This window comes from Hydra vulgaris, chromosome 05 (assembly GCF_038396675.1).
Source record: "Hydra vulgaris chromosome 05, alternate assembly HydraT2T_AEP".
NCBI classification, from domain to species: domain Eukaryota; kingdom Metazoa; phylum Cnidaria; class Hydrozoa; order Anthoathecata; family Hydridae; genus Hydra; species Hydra vulgaris.
Genome location: NC_088924.1, coordinates 17,703,787 through 17,725,000, shown reverse-complemented (window position 1 = coordinate 17,725,000; position 21,214 = coordinate 17,703,787). Strand labels below are relative to the sequence as shown.

General features: G+C 27.3%; 1 protein-coding gene across 15 annotated transcripts in view; it reads left to right on the top strand.

Annotated features, from left to right (window-relative positions):
- Window positions 1–21,214, top strand: part of LOC136080643 (SCO-spondin-like) — a 180,233-nt gene that overhangs the window by 92,900 nt on the left and 66,119 nt on the right. For all 15 annotated transcript variants that reach the window (XR_010638573.1, XM_065797570.1, XM_065797568.1 and 12 more), the window contains one exon: window positions 16,006–16,146. Coding sequence is in view for 14 of the 15 variants with exons in the window: in XM_065797570.1 (XP_065653642.1) it covers window positions 16,006–16,146 (141 nt within the window). In the remaining variant the exon portion in view is untranslated. The remainder of the gene's footprint in view (window positions 1–16,005; window positions 16,147–21,214) is intronic.

Sequence of the window (21,214 nt, the reverse complement as noted above, 5' to 3'; positions counted from 1 at the left end):
AAACAATACAAAATATAATTATTCTTGTGCAAACTAATAGAATTTGAAATACTTTTAAGAGGTAGTTTATGTCAGAGTAAAACCCAAGTTTAATACTATTAATTTTAAACATATTATTGATAAAGCATTTAATTAGACTCTCTTTGATTAGACAACCTTATAGGTATTTTAACAAATAACTGAAGATGACTAGTGTTAGTCAAAACGTATTATTTTTTATTAATAAAATGGTTTTACAAATTAAAAAATTTGTCTTATTTATAAAAATGTTTACATTTTTGGTGCTTAAAAGAAATTTTAAATATATGTAGATATATATATATATATATATATATATATATATATACATATATGTATTTATATATACATACATATATATATATATATATATATATATATATATATATATATATATATATATATATATATATATATATATACATATATATAAATATATATATATACATATATAAATATATATATATATATATAAAAACATATGTATATATATATATATATATATATATATATATATATATATATATCTATATATTAGGGCTGTCCAAAAAATTTTTTTTTTTCAGATTTGATTGCATAGTTGTTTATTTTGTGCCATTTGACATAGTAATTAACTGTGCAAAAAATCTTTCCAATCAGATAATGTTTAGGGGGTGCTCAATGACCATAAAGTTTTACGAAAAATGTGAAAAACATGGAAAAAGTAACAAAGTTCCACAAATTTCTAAAACCCGGTTAATTAGATTTTTCAGATTTGATCAGTTTTAATTATCTCTAAATATTAAATTCTGAATACAAATTACAATCCACATCCACTTTAGACTGGTTTATTAGCAGAGAAATTAATGAAATAAAATACTGCAATACGACTAAAGTTCTGCGGTTTTTGTTATATCAGAATTTTTCCAAAATAAAACACTAGGATTTTTGACTCTTTGTCATTGATTAAAATACGAATTATAAACAAAAAAACATATGAGCAATTAACATTTAATTATTGTAATATTATAGTTCGTGCAATGTTAATGCTAGCGAGGACTATAACTCTTCAGAGTACACTTTCTGGCATCTGGCACTCGCTTTCTGTGATCCTCAACCACCTGAATTAACCTCTGCATTTCAGATTCATTCCTTGTAATCGATTCATTAAACATCGAAATTAAAGTCACAGATCGTTCGGCAGCATCATTTACTACTTTCAATGAATATACTAAATTTTTTCCTTCTTGGTATTCTGGGGAATCATTCCAGGTAGCTGGATCGTTGTTGAACAGAAAATCAATATCAACCTTCATTGACCGCAACGCACTTGCTGAAACTGATGTCACCAGCATGTCCAGAGATTTCTTCTCTAGACTTTCAATGTTCTTTAATTTGATCAACCTTTCAGACCAGTTCTCACCGTGAAATTTCATGTTGGAAATCATTTTTCGCTTCTCTTCCGTTTGAAGTTTGTTTGAAAACAAAGCTAGTGGGACCAATTCTGGTGAAAGGTACCACAAATGGTTTTGAAAGTTCTTGACTGCTGCTTCGGAAATCGTTTTATTCACAACTGCAAACTGCCTAAGTTGCTGAAACAGAAACAAGTCATTAACTGGAGCATCGCTGGCATTTGTGCATGATATCCAAGATTTTACATAAACCAGACTAGCAAATAAGCAAAATTCACAGAGATTTTTTTCCTCTTTTGTGGTCAACTTGAACTCTTCACGAAATAAATAAATCTTAAAACAATAAATAACCTTGGCCATCCAGCGAGCCATGCGATAAGCACCAGGGATCTTGAAATGATAATTTTTCTCTTCTTGATCCGGCAGTTTTCCATGTATTAACAGACAGAGATCCATGATTTCTTTGTAGTCATCCCTTGGCATTTTAACATGCAGGTTTTCTTTGAGGAATGCAATCACTTCATTTTGTAGTTCTTGCACCAGGGGTATTTTCATTCGAATGTCATCCAGAGGTTTAAAATTTCCTTGATTAACTTTGGGCCAATATTGCTGAAATCTCTGGAAAAGAGGTATAGGTTGGGACCAGATGATGGTCCAAATAGTGATCCAAACACTCCTGCTACTATGATCTCATGAACATGGTGTCTGCAAGCGAAATATAACAAATTTCTACCTATATGTTTCTCTAGAACTACACATGCACCATTTTTGGAGCCAGTGTTAGAGGCTGTAGTATCAAAACTCATTCCAATAACATCACCAATTATGTCCCAGAAATTAAGCAGATGAATAACTGCTTTTGCTTGGGCTTCTCCAGTTCCAGCTGATAGTTTTGCTATTCCAAGTATTTTGTCAACATTGTGACCTGTCACACCTACAGATAGCCGGTCAACATTTGCTTTAGGGGCTGCAGAATTTGTACGATCTATCATCAGTTTGCCATCCCAGTGGACGATTAATGGTGGTTTGTCCAAATCGCAGAATTCAGTTCGAACAGTGGCTTCAATATTTGATCGATGATAGGTTCGTTTTCTACGGACTGTAGAACGTGACAATGATCCATCATCGAGGTTCTGTCCACCAGCCCTTGCAATTGCTGCTGCTAGTATAGTAAATTTTGTGTCAGATAGATTAATTCTGTCTAATGTTGATGAAACATCAGGCGAGTCAAGAATTGTATCTAAGATACATTGTCGTTTTGGAGTACTTGCTAAACTTGATTCAGCTGACCCTGAAGAACTTGCTTTACTGACTTGTTGTCTGTAATAAACAGGGATTTCTATCTCAAAATCTCTATCAACCATTTTGTCATTATCAACAGCATCGTTATCGTTGTCATCACTATAACTTTCGTCATGTAAAGGTTCAATAACAGGAACTATTGCACTCGCACCAGATTGTCTTTGCTCTTCTTTTAGCTTTCTCTCTGCTTGTTTCCTTGCTTCATTTCTTTCTTCTAATTTCTTTCTCCTCTCCAAACATCACCATTTTTCTCTGACATCTCTGATCCAATAAAAATTCTTTATCTTCTTCAATTCTGATCATGGTTTCAGCATCCTTGAGGGCAATGTCAAAAAGTAGGCCAATGGTGTCTGTAAATGATTTCTCTCTCGATTTCTGAGAATCTGACAATCTGGATTTTTTTTTTTTTATTAATTTAAATTCCTGGACTAAAGTTTTCAACTTTAAGACTACATTCGGATGAAATGCTGTCGGAATACGGGCTTTATTCCAAATAATAATCAGTTCATCAACAGTTGTTTTAAGACTTTCAGGCACTGACTTTTTGGTTGAATTAAGATGATAAAAAAAATGTTTTTAAAACATCAGATGTTAAGGGAAGAACTTTATCTGGAAGATTTGGCTCTGGTTGTCCAATTAAAAAGATTTTGGTTTGAAGTTGTGTAGAGATAGCAACACGAGATGATGCTGCCATTTCAATGATAACTGAAATATTATGAGAAAATCAAAACTCAATACCATATTATACAAACTTATCATTCAGTTGTTGGTTTATGCAGCTGCAGCAATATATTATAATAATTATTACTAAAGAAATTAAATAAATATTTTCAAATTAGAAATTATTATTATCTGCACTTAATAACAAACAATACACTACCAGACTACCATGCTAGTTTTCTGTAATAGGTTACTAAGGTTAGGTACTATCAAAATATTAATACATTTGTTGTCAAACTGAAATTCCAAATAAAAATAATATTTATACTTGTAAACCTTTTTATTCTGTTTGAACAAATTCTAAATTGAGTTAAATAATAGTATTAAAATTATGAATACAAATTTTAACAAAATGATATAAACACAGTTGTTTTAAACACTAGCAGACATTTTTTAGTCTGGTGCCCTGATGACAGTTAATCTGCTGCACTTTAATTAATCTATATAGCACGCAATCAGACAATATTTCAGTGGAAAAAATCTAACTAACCAGGTTCTAGAAATTTTTGGAACTTTGGAACTTTTTACACGTTTTTGACGTTTTTCGTAAAACTTTATGGTCATTGAGCACCCCCTAAACATTGTCTGATTGGAAAGATTTTTTCCACAGTCAATTACTATGTCAAATGGCACAAAATAAACAACTATGCATTCAAATCCGAGAAAAATTTTTTTTTCCTGTGTTCACATGAACAGCCCTAATATATATATATATATATATATATATATATATATATATATATATATATATATATATATATATATATATATATATATATATATATATATATATATATATATATATATATATATCACCATCTTCACTTCTTCACATATATATATCGAATTGAATCATGATTCCAATAAGCATTTCAAGGAAATCTAAGTTTAACTAAAACATAGATATCCTCAAAATGATGATTTGATTTGAGATTTGACTCGATTTGTAAATCAACGCCTGATTTGATTCGGATTTGATATCATAAAAAATGATTTGCGGGGCCCTAATATATGTATATATATATATATATATATATATATATATATATATATATATATATATATATATATATATATATATATATATATATATATATATATATATATTAGGGTAGGCCAAAAACAAAATTTTTAAAAAATTTCACTGTAAAGGATCGCAAAGAAATGCGATCCTTTACACATAAGAACATAAATTATATCAAAAAAATTATATAAAAACATTATTGTGTCCTGCCAAATTTGATTTGATTATTTTCATTTTAAACCTAAATTACGTCAAGATTGAAATTTTTCAGCAAAAACTTTCCACTTAGTGGAACAATAGTAGTTTTTATTTCTATAAAAATTATTTGTTAAAAATAATATTTTTCATTAAAATACGTAACTATCTTCTAATGCAGGATATTTCATTCTCTAAAAAATGTGCTATAGAAGCAGTTTTTTATACTGTGCTAACTCAGCAGATAAATGCTTTTTATTTATATTGCCAATAATAATTCTGTGATTATTGATCACGTTAAAAATATCATTTCGTACAGCTTTATTCTAAAGAATAGAAATATTTCAATCATTAAAAACATTATTACAATCTGTTTTTAATGTTTTGTTTTGTTTGTGTTGATTTTTTTTTCTAATTTATTAATTAATTTCTGGTGTACCTTTGTAAGTATTTCAAGGTAATCGGAACACAACTCTCACATTCCACTCTCAGCCGGATCACTTTTAAAGTTTTGACAAATAGCTTCATCTTCAAATAGTCATTATTCTCATCCTTTTCCGATCAATGAGTTTTGAGCCATTTTCCGTCATCTTTTAAGTCGTGAAAAATCAACCATGACTTTTTCCCAATATAAGAAAGTATTTCAGAATTTTTTTTAATTAATGGAAGAGTTGGTTTACTGCAATTGATACCAAGTAGTTTTCCATAATCTAATATTTTTTTTGCAATTCTTTCTTTACCATTTAGAGAAAGGTTTTTTGAAAATAAACTTAATACAGACAGTTGTTTGGTTAGATACCAAGAGTGTCTGTTTAAAACTTGTTAGGCTTTTTTAGCGGCTGCATGAAAGGTTTGGTATACTTTATCATTAATTGATGCATCACTAGCTTTTGATACTTCTAACCAAGCTTTAATGTAAATGGCTGAGCTGAAAGTCAAAAGTATTTTTAAATTGCTTAAATCAGATTCCATTAGTTCATCTTTAAAGATGAACTAATGGAATCTTGATGAAAATCTTTTATGTGTACAGTAAATGCGTTATCCATCTGGCATGATGACTAGCACCACATGTTTTCCATTTCTTGGGTTCCTCTCCACCTAATAGAAAAATTGTTATTTCTGCAGCTTCTTTATAATCATCTTGTGCATTATGCTTAGATTGTAATACTTTCCCAAAAAAATTGCAAGTTTTGTTTGCTTTTTTTTTTTTAAGAAAGGATTTTCAAGATCGATGGTCCTATTAGAAATTTTGAGAGGAATTTTTTCAGAGTTCAGCCATTCCTTTTTAAAAATTTTGAACTCAATATTATCATCAGATGTCGTCTCCTTTTGAAATAAAGCATTCCAAAATGACCCAAGAATCAGTTCTAAAACATGATGTGACATGCAAGCCAGAGAAGCATTTTTATAGATTTGGTTTCCTCAAGAAGAGTTTTGCTGCTCTGTTTCTTACACCAGTATTATAAGCCTTTGTGAAACTCAAAAACTTGGGCAACAATATTTTTGTTAAGATCCCATTCGTTTAAATCTTCTATAATTCCTCAACCGATAAAAATTTCTGTACCAGACTGAATAGGTTTAATAGATAAAATTTTTCTTTTTGAGTAGTTTGGAAAACCAATTACTAAAACAGTTAAATGGTCAGACTTTTCCCATCCCAGTGAAGAGTTGAATAATCTGATTTAACTTTTGTTTTAAACTCTGAAATTAAACCTATTGACATAATTTGCCTTTTTTGCTTACCTGCTCTTCTAATTGTATTTATTGAATTGTCCACTTCTTTAGCTTTAACACCACCTAAAAACATTTTAGAGTTTCATATACAAATCAAAAATAAAAGCAGTTTAAAAACAAAAACAAAAACAAATTAGAGCTCTCAGACCCTCTAGACCCAGACCCTCTAGACCCAGCAACAATCCATTCTTTAGTTGAGTCGCTACTATTATCAAAGTTAAAATCAGTTTCATTGTTATATTTTTTTCTCTTTTCTTTATCGATTCTTGATTTTTCTTTTTCTTCTTTTTCTTTTTCTTTTTTTCTTTTTCTTTTTTTTTTTTTTTAGACTCAATTTTAATAAATTATCTTTCCCACTTATTCCTCCAGTTGTAACTTCACATTTGAGAACTGCAAACCAGGCAATATCTTCTTTTGCATCTTTACTTGGTCTGGTTTTTTTAACATAAACTTTAAAATTTGGAGAACTGATATCAAAAATATCATCCTTTTTTTTTTGAAATCTAGAACAAGTAAATCTTTCTTTGAAAATTTTTTACATTTAGACTTTGCAAGCTTATTCCACATATCATGATGGTTTAAAATACTTTCAACAATGTATTTTACCTGCTTGCAAGGAATATCAGCTTTATCCAAAATACTTTAACAGTTTATATTGTTAATTTAGCAAGTAACTTTAATTTTGAAATATCGCTTTTAATATTTAATTCTTTTTTATATTTAGAAAATACTTGAAAGGAATTGTTCATCATTTTTAAGTGATATCTTAACAAACAAAAGCAGAAATTCAATTAAAGCACATTATTTTCAAATAGGAAAAAAATTGTATAACACACCAACTGAAATTTGAAAAAATTTTAAAAGTATATAATCCTAAAAAATTTGTAGACATCGCGAGTAGTAGGCAGAGAACTGGTATTATTATCTTCAAGTGGGTATCTAACTAAGCAAATTTCATCTGATGATTTTAATGCTTTTGTGGATTTCTTTTTCATTGACTCTGCCAGATTGTTTTTTGTTGATTTATATTTCTTTTGGAAAAGAGATGTCATTTTTAAAATGAATCAAGACTAATAGAAAATATTAACAATTAAACATGATGATTATTTTACTTTAAAACGAATGCAAAAGTTAATGTAGCTGTAGAATTAGTTCATTTTTTATAACGATACTTCAATTAGTATTATAGTATAAATTTATTCAGTAGCAACTATTTAAAAATTGTAAACTTTCTTACAAAAAAAATTAATATTACTACACGCTATTGTTATTTTAAATAGCGGTTATATATAGTTTTAACAATTTGTTAAAACGCAAGCTATGATAAGCATATTGTTTAGTATATTCAGTATTTTAAGCATGTTTTTTTGAGAATAAAAAGTCATTGCATTGCAAAAAAATCTTCAAAAGTGGTAAAATTAATAAAGCATGCGTGAACTTTGTTTGCTTATATAAAAAACAATTGAAATATACCATTATTTGTAAGTAATTAACCAAACAAATTTAAAAAAGTGGAACAGATGTAATGGAGTTTTTGTGTTTATATTGTTGTTCAAATAATTCAGACTTAAAATGAAATTCGGCAGAACTTAGATATATGCTGCGTAAACACTTTCAAAATAAAAAATGCATTTTATAGTAAAAGAACAATATCTGATGCAGACATAAGTAAAATTGACTCTTTGAAAATTTTATATGGTACTGTGGCCTACCCTTATATATATATATATATATATATATATATATATATATATATATATATATATATATATATATATATATATATATATATATATATATATATATATATATATATATATATATATATATATCTATAGTTTGTTGTCTTTGGGAAGACCGGAAGGAAAAAAGTGATTCTTACGCCAACAGATACGTCACTTTTAATTACTTTTGACTTTCGTCCAACATTTTCGTGTTGGAAGAAAGTCAAAACCATTAATTTAATTACAAATTAATTGTTAAATAAAAAAACCACAAAAACGCAAATTTAATTGACCAGAATGTTTTTAAAAACATTCTGAATGTTTTTAAAACATTCTGAATGTTTTTAACAATATAAACAATTTTTTATTTTTATTTTTTTTAATGAAATGTTTTTATTTTTATTTTTTTTAATAAAATGTTTTTATTTTTATTTTTTTTACTGTAAATCATGCGCAGAGTGTTGCTACATCGACTATCTTATAGCCTGACTCGCAAGGGAGTGCTGCTACATCGACTGACAAATAGCCTGACTCGTAAGGGAGTGCTGCTACATCGACTGACAAATAGCCTGATCCGCAAGGGAGTGCTGCTACATCGACTGAGGGTTTGGTTTGGGCAGGCAGTCTATCATTAATAAAAAAAAAAAATTCCAGTCTTGCATTTTAATTTTTACTTTTTGTCAACAAAATATGGAAAAAACTTTCGGACAACATCTAAGGGTTCTATATATATATATATATATATATATATATATATATATATATATATATATATATATATATATATATATATATATATATATATATGTATATGTATGTACATATATATTTATATATATATATATATATATATATATATGTATATATATATATGTATATATATATATATATATATATATATATATATATATATATATATATATATATATATATATATATATATATATATATATATATATATATATATATATACATCACCATCTTCACTTCATCAAGGCTGAAAGCAACCATTATTAGAGTTGGAAGTTACTAAGAAAGAAAAGATGAAGTTTATGAAACAAAATAACGATTAACAGACAACTTAAAAGATTGCAAATTATATGAATCAGGAAACAAGTTGAAGGAAACAAATTCCAAAGAACTGATGTTCGAGGAAAAAAACTAGACAAATAATAGTCTAGTTTTTTTCTAGTCATATTAAAAGGAGAAAACTTAATTGAATGGTGAGTTACACAAAAATGAGATTTAGTAGATGGCATAAGAGACACTAACTCATTTAGAGCAGCGCCCATTATAGTATTTATAGAAAAAAGAAAGCAACATTGCGATGATAAGACAGTGGTTAAAGTTTGCGGTAAGAGCAGGTCCAGCTATGTTTACAATGTGTTTTTGCACCTTGTTTAAAAAAGAAAGGGCATCATTCAAAGATTCGCTCAAGATATGGCAAGAGTATTTTATACGAGGACGGGTTTGAGATTTATAAAGATAAAGAATAGAATCTGAATTAAAAAAATGACAAGCATGTTAAAAAGAAGCAACCTTAGCAGATGCTAGTTTTGCAATGGATTGATATATGGTTTCCAAGAAAGATTGGAAGTAAGAGTTAATCCTTGAAGACAAAGGTTAGATCATTGAGTACATTACCGTTACTCATCGAGTACATGACTGTTCATAATAATATTTATCTAGGATAAATCCTAGATAAATATTATTATGATAGATCCTTTTCAAGCTCAAATGCCCCCTCCAAACAATCCGAGAGTGTTGGCTTTTTATCAAGATGAGAATCAATGGTAATATCATCCTATAACAACAATAAATTAATTTTTTTTAACTTACATTTGTTAAATGTAAATTAAACCAAAAGATTAAATTTTGAAAAACACCTGAAGTTAGAGGAAATGAAGTGCTTTCCATCGAGGACAACTTAAATACTACAATTGGTAAGAAAGGACTCATTAGTCTAGAATATGTTACCTGATACACTTAAAAAGAGAGCTTATGGAGAAGACCTGCATGCCACACTTTATCAAAGGCTTTAAAAATGTCAACAGCGATAGCCATAACCTCTCCACAGCTAACTAATGCACAATAAAACCTATCTGTTACTACAGTTAACAAATCAGCAGTAAAAGGAAAAGTTATTAGATTTAAGATGGAGGATTAAGTGTTTGTTAATTAAAGACTCAAAAACCTTGCTTATAATATTAAAAAGACTATTTGGATGTTAGACAAGTCAGATTGCACCCCAGTATTTTTGAAAAAATCATTATCTTTATAAATGATAATGATATTAATGATAAGCACTTGTTATTAGGGGTGTACCAGATTGAAAATTTTGAATTTTTAAATTCGGAACCGTATTTGCTGGAATTGTTAATAAAATTCGATAATAGGAATCAAATTAAAACCTATTTTATTTGATTCTTGTTTCATTTAAATCTCATATGTTGTTTTTGTTTCTTATAATTTTATTTATTGAAAGTTTTAACCTGCATAATATTCATATTTAAAATTATTTCTTTGTTTTCTATTTTTCCATCTAGGTTAAAATTAAAATATTTACTGTATTAGGCATCCTATACTTTTTAATTATTTAAAATTTAAGTAACATTTAGAATGAGGCTATTCTCAGAGGAAAGTCATTTTTGAGAAAAAAGAACTCTTTTTGTACCACAATATTCCTAAACCTTTAGAAATCCTTACAAAATTTATTACATAATTGCAAATAAAACTACATTATGTTTGTTAAGAATTTTGTGTTTGTTACCTAGGTTTACCAATAGTTCTTCATTGCCTGTAGCAAAATAATTTTTTGATTTAATTTACAGAGTCTGTGCCACATGTCTTTAGAAAAAGGTAAACAATAAATTCTCTCAATCTGGCCTGAAATATTGTAATTCTGGCCAGAACCAGAATGACCTAAAAGTCACAAAATCCGGCCGGAATTCTGGTACATCCCTCCTTGTTTTATAGTTTTAAAAGTATAGGCGACACCTCCTGAAAACACTTCTGCAGTACTTCTTAAATCAGGTACGATATTGTTAGTGGAATCAATAGATAAGATTGATGAAAAGTTCTTAGCAAGCAATTCAGCTTTGTATTTAGGTGAGGTAACAAAATATGAACATTGCAAGAGAGGAGGAAAGACAGATTTCCCTTTATTATAGACACTGTTAAAGATTCTCCAGAAGTCTCTGGAGACTATTTTTGAGATAACGTGCAAGATTTAGTGACCTGAGAATAGCTGGCTTTGGCATTAGACAAAACTTTTTCACAATAGTTCCTAGCAATAGTAAATAGACATCTGTTTTCTGGAAATTTGTTTTGGTGATAGATTTGGAAGAAATAGTCAATATTGAAAATTGCAGCTGCTTAATAAGTGGTGAACCATTAAGAATAGTTAGCCTTGGCTTGGAATCGTCTTGAGGGAATGTAAGATTCCATGTCAGCCCAAATCCAAGAAGTTACATAAGAAGCACAATTGTCAAAAGGATAAAAGATTTCTAACCAAGAGGCATCTCAAAGAAAATCATGTCCCAGTCAGCTTTAAGGTAATTGTAAGATGTACAATGAATGGAGATACAATGAATGGGGAATTCTAATGATGAAAAATAATGATATAATAGTGTTTGAGTAATCAATCCGTGATCAGAAGCTCCTAATGGTGAATGTTGTTACACTTGATACCTGACTACGCATAAAATTATTTTTTTTTGAAAGATTGACCATGGCTTTTTAACTCTTTAAAAAAAACCCTTTAAAAAGGCTGAAAAACCCTTCAAAAATGAAAACTATAAACACGTTTAATCAATAAAAAAGGAAATAAATCTTGAACAATAAGAAATTAAAAAGAATAATAATAAAAACCATACTCTAAAAAAAAAGTCAACTAATATAAACTTTGGTAGAAAATTATTTAGAATAGAAAATTATGCTTATAATTAAGTCAAGGTTGAATCTTTAAAATTTTTATCTTTTCTTATGTTTTTATAATGTTAGGCATACTTGTTTAATTAGAAAGTTAATCATAAAATTAAATTGTTTATGAAATGGTATTCAAAAAGAATCATAAAATGCAAAATTTTTTAATCTAAATATAACCTTTCAAAATATTAATTTATATTTAATCTTTTTTGTTTAAAAGTTTTTTTTGTCTTTAATGTTTTGTAAACTTTTTATTTAAGTGTTTTTAGTATGAAAACATTTAATTAGAAAGTTTATCAAGCAACAAAAAACCTTTATGTTTTTGACTATATTAACTTTATGAATTAAAAAATAAGTTTGATGAAAAATATTGTTGTTGTCGTTGTTTATAAAATTATTAAAACAGATTGTTTCAAAACATTTACATTCATCATTAAAAAAAGTTCTTTTAAAATAAAAATTTTATTTTCCTATTTATGATAATTTATTTAATAGCGTAATAAAACTTTATTTAAAAGTTTTTAGCCTAATTAAAAACATTTTATTAGAAAGTTTACAAAGCATTATAAAAAATAACTTTGTTATGTTTTCGACTATTAAATTTAAAAAGTTTATTGAAACAACCATTTTCGTTGTTGTTTTCTAAAATTCATTGTACAAATTGTTTAAAAACATTTACATTTGTTGTAAAAAATATAGTTTTTAACTATGCAATATCTTTCTATAATTTAAATAGAATGGTTTTCATAGTTCGCAATCATCAATCATCAATACATAAATATATATATATATATATATATATATATATATATATATATATATATATATATATATATATATTTATATATATATATATTTATATATATATATATACATATATATATATATATATACATATATATATATATATATATATATATATATATATATGTATATATATATATATATATATATATATATATATATATATATATATATATATATATATATATATATTTATATATATACATATATATATTTATGTATATGTATATATATGTATATGTATATATCTTAAATTTACAATAGACTGTCCATAACGCATTTATACTGCTTCCAAGGATTAATTTCTTGTTCTTTAGAAAATTTTTGTTTTATAGTAAAAATTTGGGTTTCATTGTAATGATAGTACCATTTTCATAGTAATGAAAGTAACGATAACATTTTTCGTTATAAAACCAAGTCTTTAAAGGATAGAAAGCTAAAAACTTAGTTATATAGATACATAAAAAGAGTTTAGATACATAAATAAAAAACTCATATTGTAATCAAACTCGTAAAAAAAACCCAACTCATATATAAATTTGAACTCTTATATAGAAAAACTCATAATTATAAAGTACCAATAAATCAATTACAAATATTAAAATATTGAATACAAACATCAGCAAGAATTTGGGGTGTGTGGTATGTTTTTTTAACTCGAAATTTAAAATTAGATTAGTATATGTTTTGAGTACAGAATGACAAATTATTTCTTTATTAAAAAATTTATGGGTTAAAAGTTATATGAAAAATTTTATAAAAAAATTAATTATAGTGTATTTGGCTTTTCGTATTCTTCCTTATAATAAACAAACTATGCATACTTAAATTTTAATGTAATTTTTTTATTTATATTTATAACTAAACTTATTGATTTTCAAATATCTATTTTATGATTTTAATCAAATCTTTATTTGAAATTTGATAATAATTGTCTAATTTTATTGTTGTTACTTTTTTAACAATATTACATTAGGGATTGGTATCCAACAATAGTTGTTCTTTTTTGGCCAGAAAATCTGTTCAGATGGACCATTTAAATGTATAAACTTTATTTTATATCATTAAATTCTTTTTTTCATTAAGTTTTTTTCTTCAGCAACTGCAATTATTCATTTTCATAAAAACCTTTAAAAATTTAGACAATTATAGGTTGAATACTTTTTCCAATTTTGTTCAATGGGAGTGAAAGTATGCCATTATTGTGTTTCATTTTGTGTGCTTTTTGAATAACATTTATACTAACTTCAAAGTAGTTAGAAGCATTCTTTCTAGACAAAGGTTCAGGAGGTAAAATAAGAATTTGTAATTTTTTTTATAGTCATATCTTTTCTTCATCAACAGTATCATAACAGTAGATTGGATATCATAACAGTAAGTTTGATGCTTTATTTTGCCTTGTTTTTAAATAAGTATTATCATCTATAAAATATGAATGATTTATTTTATAAAAGTCTGCTAAATCTTTACCAATCTTTTATATTGATGTTTTTTATTTTTTCTTGGCAGAGGCAACTTGTTGATGCAAAGCAACACTTGTAAATTAATAGGAGATTTTCCTAAACTTTCTAGGGATGAATTAATGAGTCAATAGTTCATCTTCTTGTGCCAATACTTCATCTGTTTCATTTTCAGTAAGGTATTTTGCTGGTACATCTGTTTTTGACTTACAGCTACTATATAATTTCCACCCAGATAAAACTCTTATCCCTAATACTCTAAGTGTTTTGCTATCATTATAGATATTGTAAAATAAAAAAGCATGTTAAAGATATGTGTTTTGCATTCTTTTGCAGATAGAAACTACATATATTAGCAATTAATTTACATTTTACATTTTTTCTGCACTTTATAAACATCAAAGTATTTGTCATTTTTCTTTTCAAATTTTTTTCCAAAGTAATGAAAATGGTGATTACAAATACTGAATAATTCTTCACAAGCACGCAAATCAGATCTCCGTAAAATGTTTTGATGACTATCACTGTCTAGTTCATTCAGTAAAAAAACTCTTTATTTCTAGAAAATGAAGTTTTATGGCATTAATAGTTTTTTTATGGCTAGCCAGTTCAGGCAATTGTATAAGGGCTCACCAATGACTCTGTTTTTGCCTCCATTACAGAGTCTTTGCCGAGCCTTTTATAAATACAAATAGCCATTACAACATAAACCAGCAATCCAAGAATGGAACTTTATCGGTTCTTCAACGAAAAACTTGGTTGTTTTGAAGAGTAATTACTGCTTAGTCTACACAATAAACAAATTATTGCAGATATTGATCCCTCTTATTATTGATCCCATGCCAAAGAGACTAGAGTTGTATGAAACACCAGCAAGATTAATCTTGATCTTGCGATAATATGACTCCAAGCAGCAATTCAAGTAATATCACATAAGCTAATGAGGACAATTATATATTAATTTAACTGACTAATATAGATCACTTATAAAATTGTTTAGACAAAGACGCCATGGTGTCCCTTGGATCTCTGTTTAAGTGGTTTCAGATGGTAGATTAGAAGATGATTGCAATGATTATTTGAAGCAATAATTCAAAAATGTTTACTTAATGACAGACTCTCTAATGTCATCAACATAAACTAATAATTCAAGAAATCTTGAATTCTCAAATACAAACTACCAACATAGCTTTTTTGAGTTACAAACAAATTAGAAAAAATAAGCTGGTTAGTCACTTTTTCATAAAATTTTCTGATTTTAAAGTTCTTAAAATAGCATTTTAGAACATTAGGATAATTTCCTAGAACAAATATTACAGAGTATAATTAAAGGTAAGAGAATAATATACAACAAAATTAAAAAGTCGAAAAAAAGCATATTTATTAAAAAATGCTTAATAACTTAAAATATATTTAACTATATAATATATACTAGTAAATTGTTTATAGTTCTAATATGCTTATAAATTATATTTAATTTTAATGATTATCTTTAAGTTAATTTAGTTAGTTGTATTTAATTAGTACTAAATATTTATTTATAGGTAATAATTTATTAATTATTTAGTAAACATAAAATTCTTTAACAATTATTAATTTAAAAGTCAATAATTAATCCTTGATTTAAATGAATTATATTACTTTATTTAAGTGCTGTATTCTACTTTTGAAATAAAAAAATACTGTTTTAAATTTGTTTAAATTAGGAGTCTGGACGCAGTGGACTGATTGGTCAAACTGCAGTGATACCTGTGTCAATTGCATGAAAAACAGAAGTCGCACATGTATTGTAAACAATATGGATGGGGATTGTTTAGGAAACAGTACAGAGTTTGATACCTGTATCGGTACTTTTTTTTTATATAATTTTTTTATCAAATCACTCAGTGTTTTAAGTTAAAGTTATTAAATTGAAGTATATTAAGTAAATAAATAAAGTTATTAAATTGAGAGTTGATCATACTTGCTAAATTTTTAATGTGTTTTCATCAATAAATCTTGAATGTTCATTAAATTCATATTCTTTAAAAAAAACATCGTCTTTATACTTTTTAATTTTTAATTATCTAATTAGTAGTAATTAATTAATTATCTAATTAATTTAATTATCTAATTGTATATTCTAATATTTTAAAAAAGTTTTTTAAAATATTACAATATACAATTAATAAAGTAGTTTTTAATATCCAATATTTAACTTAAAAAATGTTGCACAAAAACATTTTTTTTTTCCTTTTCTTTAATTTTAATTAAAAAAGTTTTTTTTAGTTTATAACTACAATCTACATTTTAATTATATTTGTTTAATATAAATTTTCAAAGACATATGCTCATATATTTTGTTAATAAATATAAAATTGGTTTTAAATAATTCATAACTGACAAGCAAATAGATTGCCTAAAATGTGCAAATGGTAATTAATAAATTTTTCTTTAAAAATTTTTAACTTTTTGAATTTTTTTTTTTAAAAATCTTCGCTTCCAACAAGGCTGCAAGCAACCTCTAATTAGTGTTGGAAGTTACTGGTAGAGAAAAGATAAAGATTGTAGAGCAAAGTAATGATTGACAGACAACTTAAAGGATTGCAAATTATATTAATCAGGAAAGCAAGATGAAAGGAGCGAGTTCAAAGAACTGATGTTCGAGGAAAAAAACTAATTAAATGGCAAGTAATGAGAGAATGAATTTTAGTAGATGGCACAACAGACGCTAGCTTTTTAGAGCAATTGCCCATTAAAGTATTTATAGAAAAGAGAAAGAGAAGCAACATTACAACAATGTGTTAATGGTTGGAGTTTGGCTGCAAGAGCAGGTCCAACTATGTTTACAATACATTTTTGCACAATGTCTAAAAGAGAAAAGGCATCATTAGAAGATCCACCCCAGATATGGCAATAGTATTCCATACAAGACCAAATTTAAGATTTATAGAGATAGAGAATAGAATCCGGAGTAAGAAAGTGTCGAGCTCAATAAAGAGATGCAACCTTAGCAGATGCTGATTTTGCAATGGATTTGATATATGGTTTCCAAGAAAGAATGGAAGTAAGAGTTAATCCTAGAAGATGATGGGTTGATGACTCATCGAGTATATTACCATTGATAAGTATAGAAAGATCTAAATTATTGCGATAATAATTGGCTGAAAAAAATTGAGTTTTATCTGAGTTAAAGTTTACCAGCCACTGTGAGCACCATGTTGTAGCAGAAGTGAGATCCTTTTTAATCTCAAATGCCCCCTCCAAGCAAACAGAGAGTGTTTACTTCATATCATGACAAGAATAAATGGTAGTATCATCAGCGAACAATGCCACCTTAGATGTGAAAATATCTGAAAGATTGTTAATGTAAATTAAAAAGAGTCAGGGCCAAGGATAGCCCCTTGAGGAGCCTCTAAAGTTGCAGAGTAAGAAAAAGAGTACTGTCCATCGAGGACAACTTTATACTACAATTGGAAAGGAAGGACTCAATAATCTTAAAGATGTTACCTGATACATCGTAAGAAAAAAGCTTATGGAGAAGACCAACATGCCAAATTTTATCAAAAGCTTTAGAAATGTCAAGAGCAATGGCCTTAACCTCTCTACCTTCATCTATTGCATGATAAAACCTATCGGTTATTACTGTTAGCAAATTAGCTGTAGAGTGAGAAGATCCAATTCCTTATTGATGGAATTAATGAACTGAGAAAACTATTTAATGACTCTTTTGCTAATGAAACTACATTTATAACAAACTGCATAATATTTATTTTTTTAATTTTTTTGAGTGCAATAAATGTTTTTAAATGATTTTTATTAAAGCATTTTTTTTTAAAGAAAAAAAAGTGAATTAAAATTATTTTCTCTAAAATATTCTAAATATGTATTTGTATACAGACAATTGAAAGAAGCCACTAAAAAAAGGAAATAATATATATATATATATATATATATATATATATATATATTTATATATATATATATATATCAGGCCTTGTTAAGAAGCGTTACGCAGCTCGCATTTTGCTTGCGAAAAGGTGATTTGCCTACGTGTTCAGCAGTTTTGCGCTACGCAAAAACTTTTACCTTTTAGAATATTTAAGGGTCATTCCAGTAGAATTCAACAAAAGGTTGGTGACACTATGTCTCAGATTTTGCTCTTCTTTTGAAATTATGTTAATAATAATAAAATATGAAAAATTTGAAAATTTTAATGTATTTGCATTATCCGTCACTAAATTATCAGCATTAAAAGATTTGCGATGGAAGCCTAATTTTTAAAAAGCTGTATTTTTTGCATTTTAATACGTTCATAACTTTTTTCTGTAATATAATAAATGGATGTTTTTTTATTTACTAAATAAAGGTAACTTAGTCTAGATAAAAAACAAGGTGCAGCTTATTTATTTGATTTTAGAAAAAAAATATCAGCACACAAAAGTTGAACAATTTTCATTAAATTGAAAAAAGTACTACTTTTATGCCATTATAACTTTTTTCTGATGTATAATAAACTATGCATAATTTTAGAACTATAATCTCTACCATAAAAGTAGAATTAAAATTTAAAAATTCTTCATTTATTGTTTAACAAAAAAATATATACATGGTTAAAATTGCTATTGATGGAAATCGACAAATTTTGGGCTTAACTAAAATAATCAGTAAAATTTTCTGATACCTTGTACCAAACTAATAATGACAGCAAATAATATTCATATACAGTATATTATTTAGGAAGTTTTCATTTATTCAGTAACATGTTAAAATGACAGGCCATTATATATTATGACATAATCTTATAATTTAGCACGCTAATCTCCACCATAACTAATTTTTAAAAATATTTTTACATAAACTGATATTACAATAAAACATTTTTATTTAACAATACAAAAGTAATGATGCCGTGCATACATTATTTCAAATCAAAAAATAGAAAATTGTCTATTATTTGTGCTTTTAGGGTACAATTTCGGCTTCCCCAGAATTTCTTGAGCTGATGTCACAAGTTCCCATAACAGGAATCATGCTGAAAAGTAAATTTATATATGAAAATAAAGGTTAGACAGTAAACTAATCTTCTTCAATATAAAATTATGCATGTCTTAGATTATTAAATAAAAATAGGCTGTACAAGTTAATGGCTGAATATCTGATTAAATTCATAATTTAATACATTGCACATCATTATTAAACTAATCAAAGTTACATAACTAAACTAATCAAAGTTATGATGGTTATTGACATTTGTAAATAGTTTACTAATAATTTATTTCTCATATTTTATCGGGATATATATTGCCTCACCAGATGTCAGTCAATGTGTTGGATACAGAAGTGGATTGTATATTTTCACATACTTTGATATTTCTGAAATTTCAAAAAAGGAATAAACTACAAAAATGTATGCTACCTGTTTATTGCTATTGCTGTTATTTGTCATAATTAAAATTATATTTACTTTTTTTATTTAATAAGCTTGCTTTAACTGGAATAACAAGCGTTCCATTGATATGCTCACTGAGAGTATAAGCAGCAAGACCATTGTCTATTATTCAAAAGGCATGAAAAGATCGGGTTCCTCTTGTTGGATCAGTCATCTTTTGGTATCGAGTCTGTAGAAAAGATTGGCATAGAGCAACATGGTTACGATCCATAGAGTTTGACAGTATGCAGTAACATCTTGAAGTTAAATCATTGGTTGTGTTCTAGTAGGCAGCAAATGGATGTAATGTCACTTGAGTGGCTGAGAAGTATGCTGCTTGTATAGAATTTTGAACAATACATGTATAATTTTCGGCAAAGTCACCTATTATCAGAATTTCATTTTGCGATAGAGAATCCTTCAGATTTCTAAGGTATGCAGCTTGTCTATGCCTGACAAATTCATGAATGAATAGTTTCCAAATATCGAGACTTAGATTTTCAATGAACACATATGCATCTTCTGTGATTGTTGTTAATTCACTGCGGTCAACATTAACCCGTTGTTTAAAAGTGTAAGTGTCACTATTTGTAGCATACCTTTCCAGTTCCATCTTTACAGTGTTAACTCCGCCACAGTTCTCACACTTGTGGAGCATGCATTCTTCTGAATTTACACTGCATACTTGTATAGCCATCATGGTTTTTAGCTCTAAGGAACTATTAAGAGCACAAAGTTTGAGTTTTGGGTTTTCATGATGCTGACATACGCAAACACTGTGTGTAACAGAAGACCTTGCCAAAACACACCATTTAGGCCTTAAACTGGCAAATGTGGAGAAACCAACTCTGGAAACAATTTCTGGGTATTTTAATTTGAACGCAGCATAAAGTTCCTTTAAGTTGCATAGAACTAAAATTTTTTGTTTATGTGATTTTCCTACATCAGTATTAACACTAATATAATCATTCTTGCCAGGAAGTAAACGAGAATTTTCTTCATTTTCATAAAACTCTTTTATTGTTTTACTAACATCAGGTGTCAATTTCTTTGGTTTGTTGTTTTCCAATATTTGATCTCCAAGTATGCCTTTTTCATCCCTTAGTTTTCTTGCCTCTCTTACCATATACTGTGTAGTGTTAAACTCTTGCATTGAAAATTCAAGTGTGCAATGTATTGGGACAAGTGTCAGCAATTTTATTTTTTCAGTTATGTTAACTTCTTTGTCATACTTCTCCCTTAACTTCACAACAAAGTAGCCTAATGATTCTGCTTTAAGACTTGTTTCTGCATCACTGGCTTCAATGATATTAACAGAGTTTACTGATTCATACAGCCTTCGAACTTTAACTTTGACTCTACTGTGAAGTTGTTCATAGCTTCTTTTTTTGCTAACTATAGGGGAATGTCCAAATGATGTTAAACTTATATTGAGATCTTCAACATTTTTTTTTATATGTCCATCACCTATATAATCAGGATCATTTTCTATTTCAACACTGATT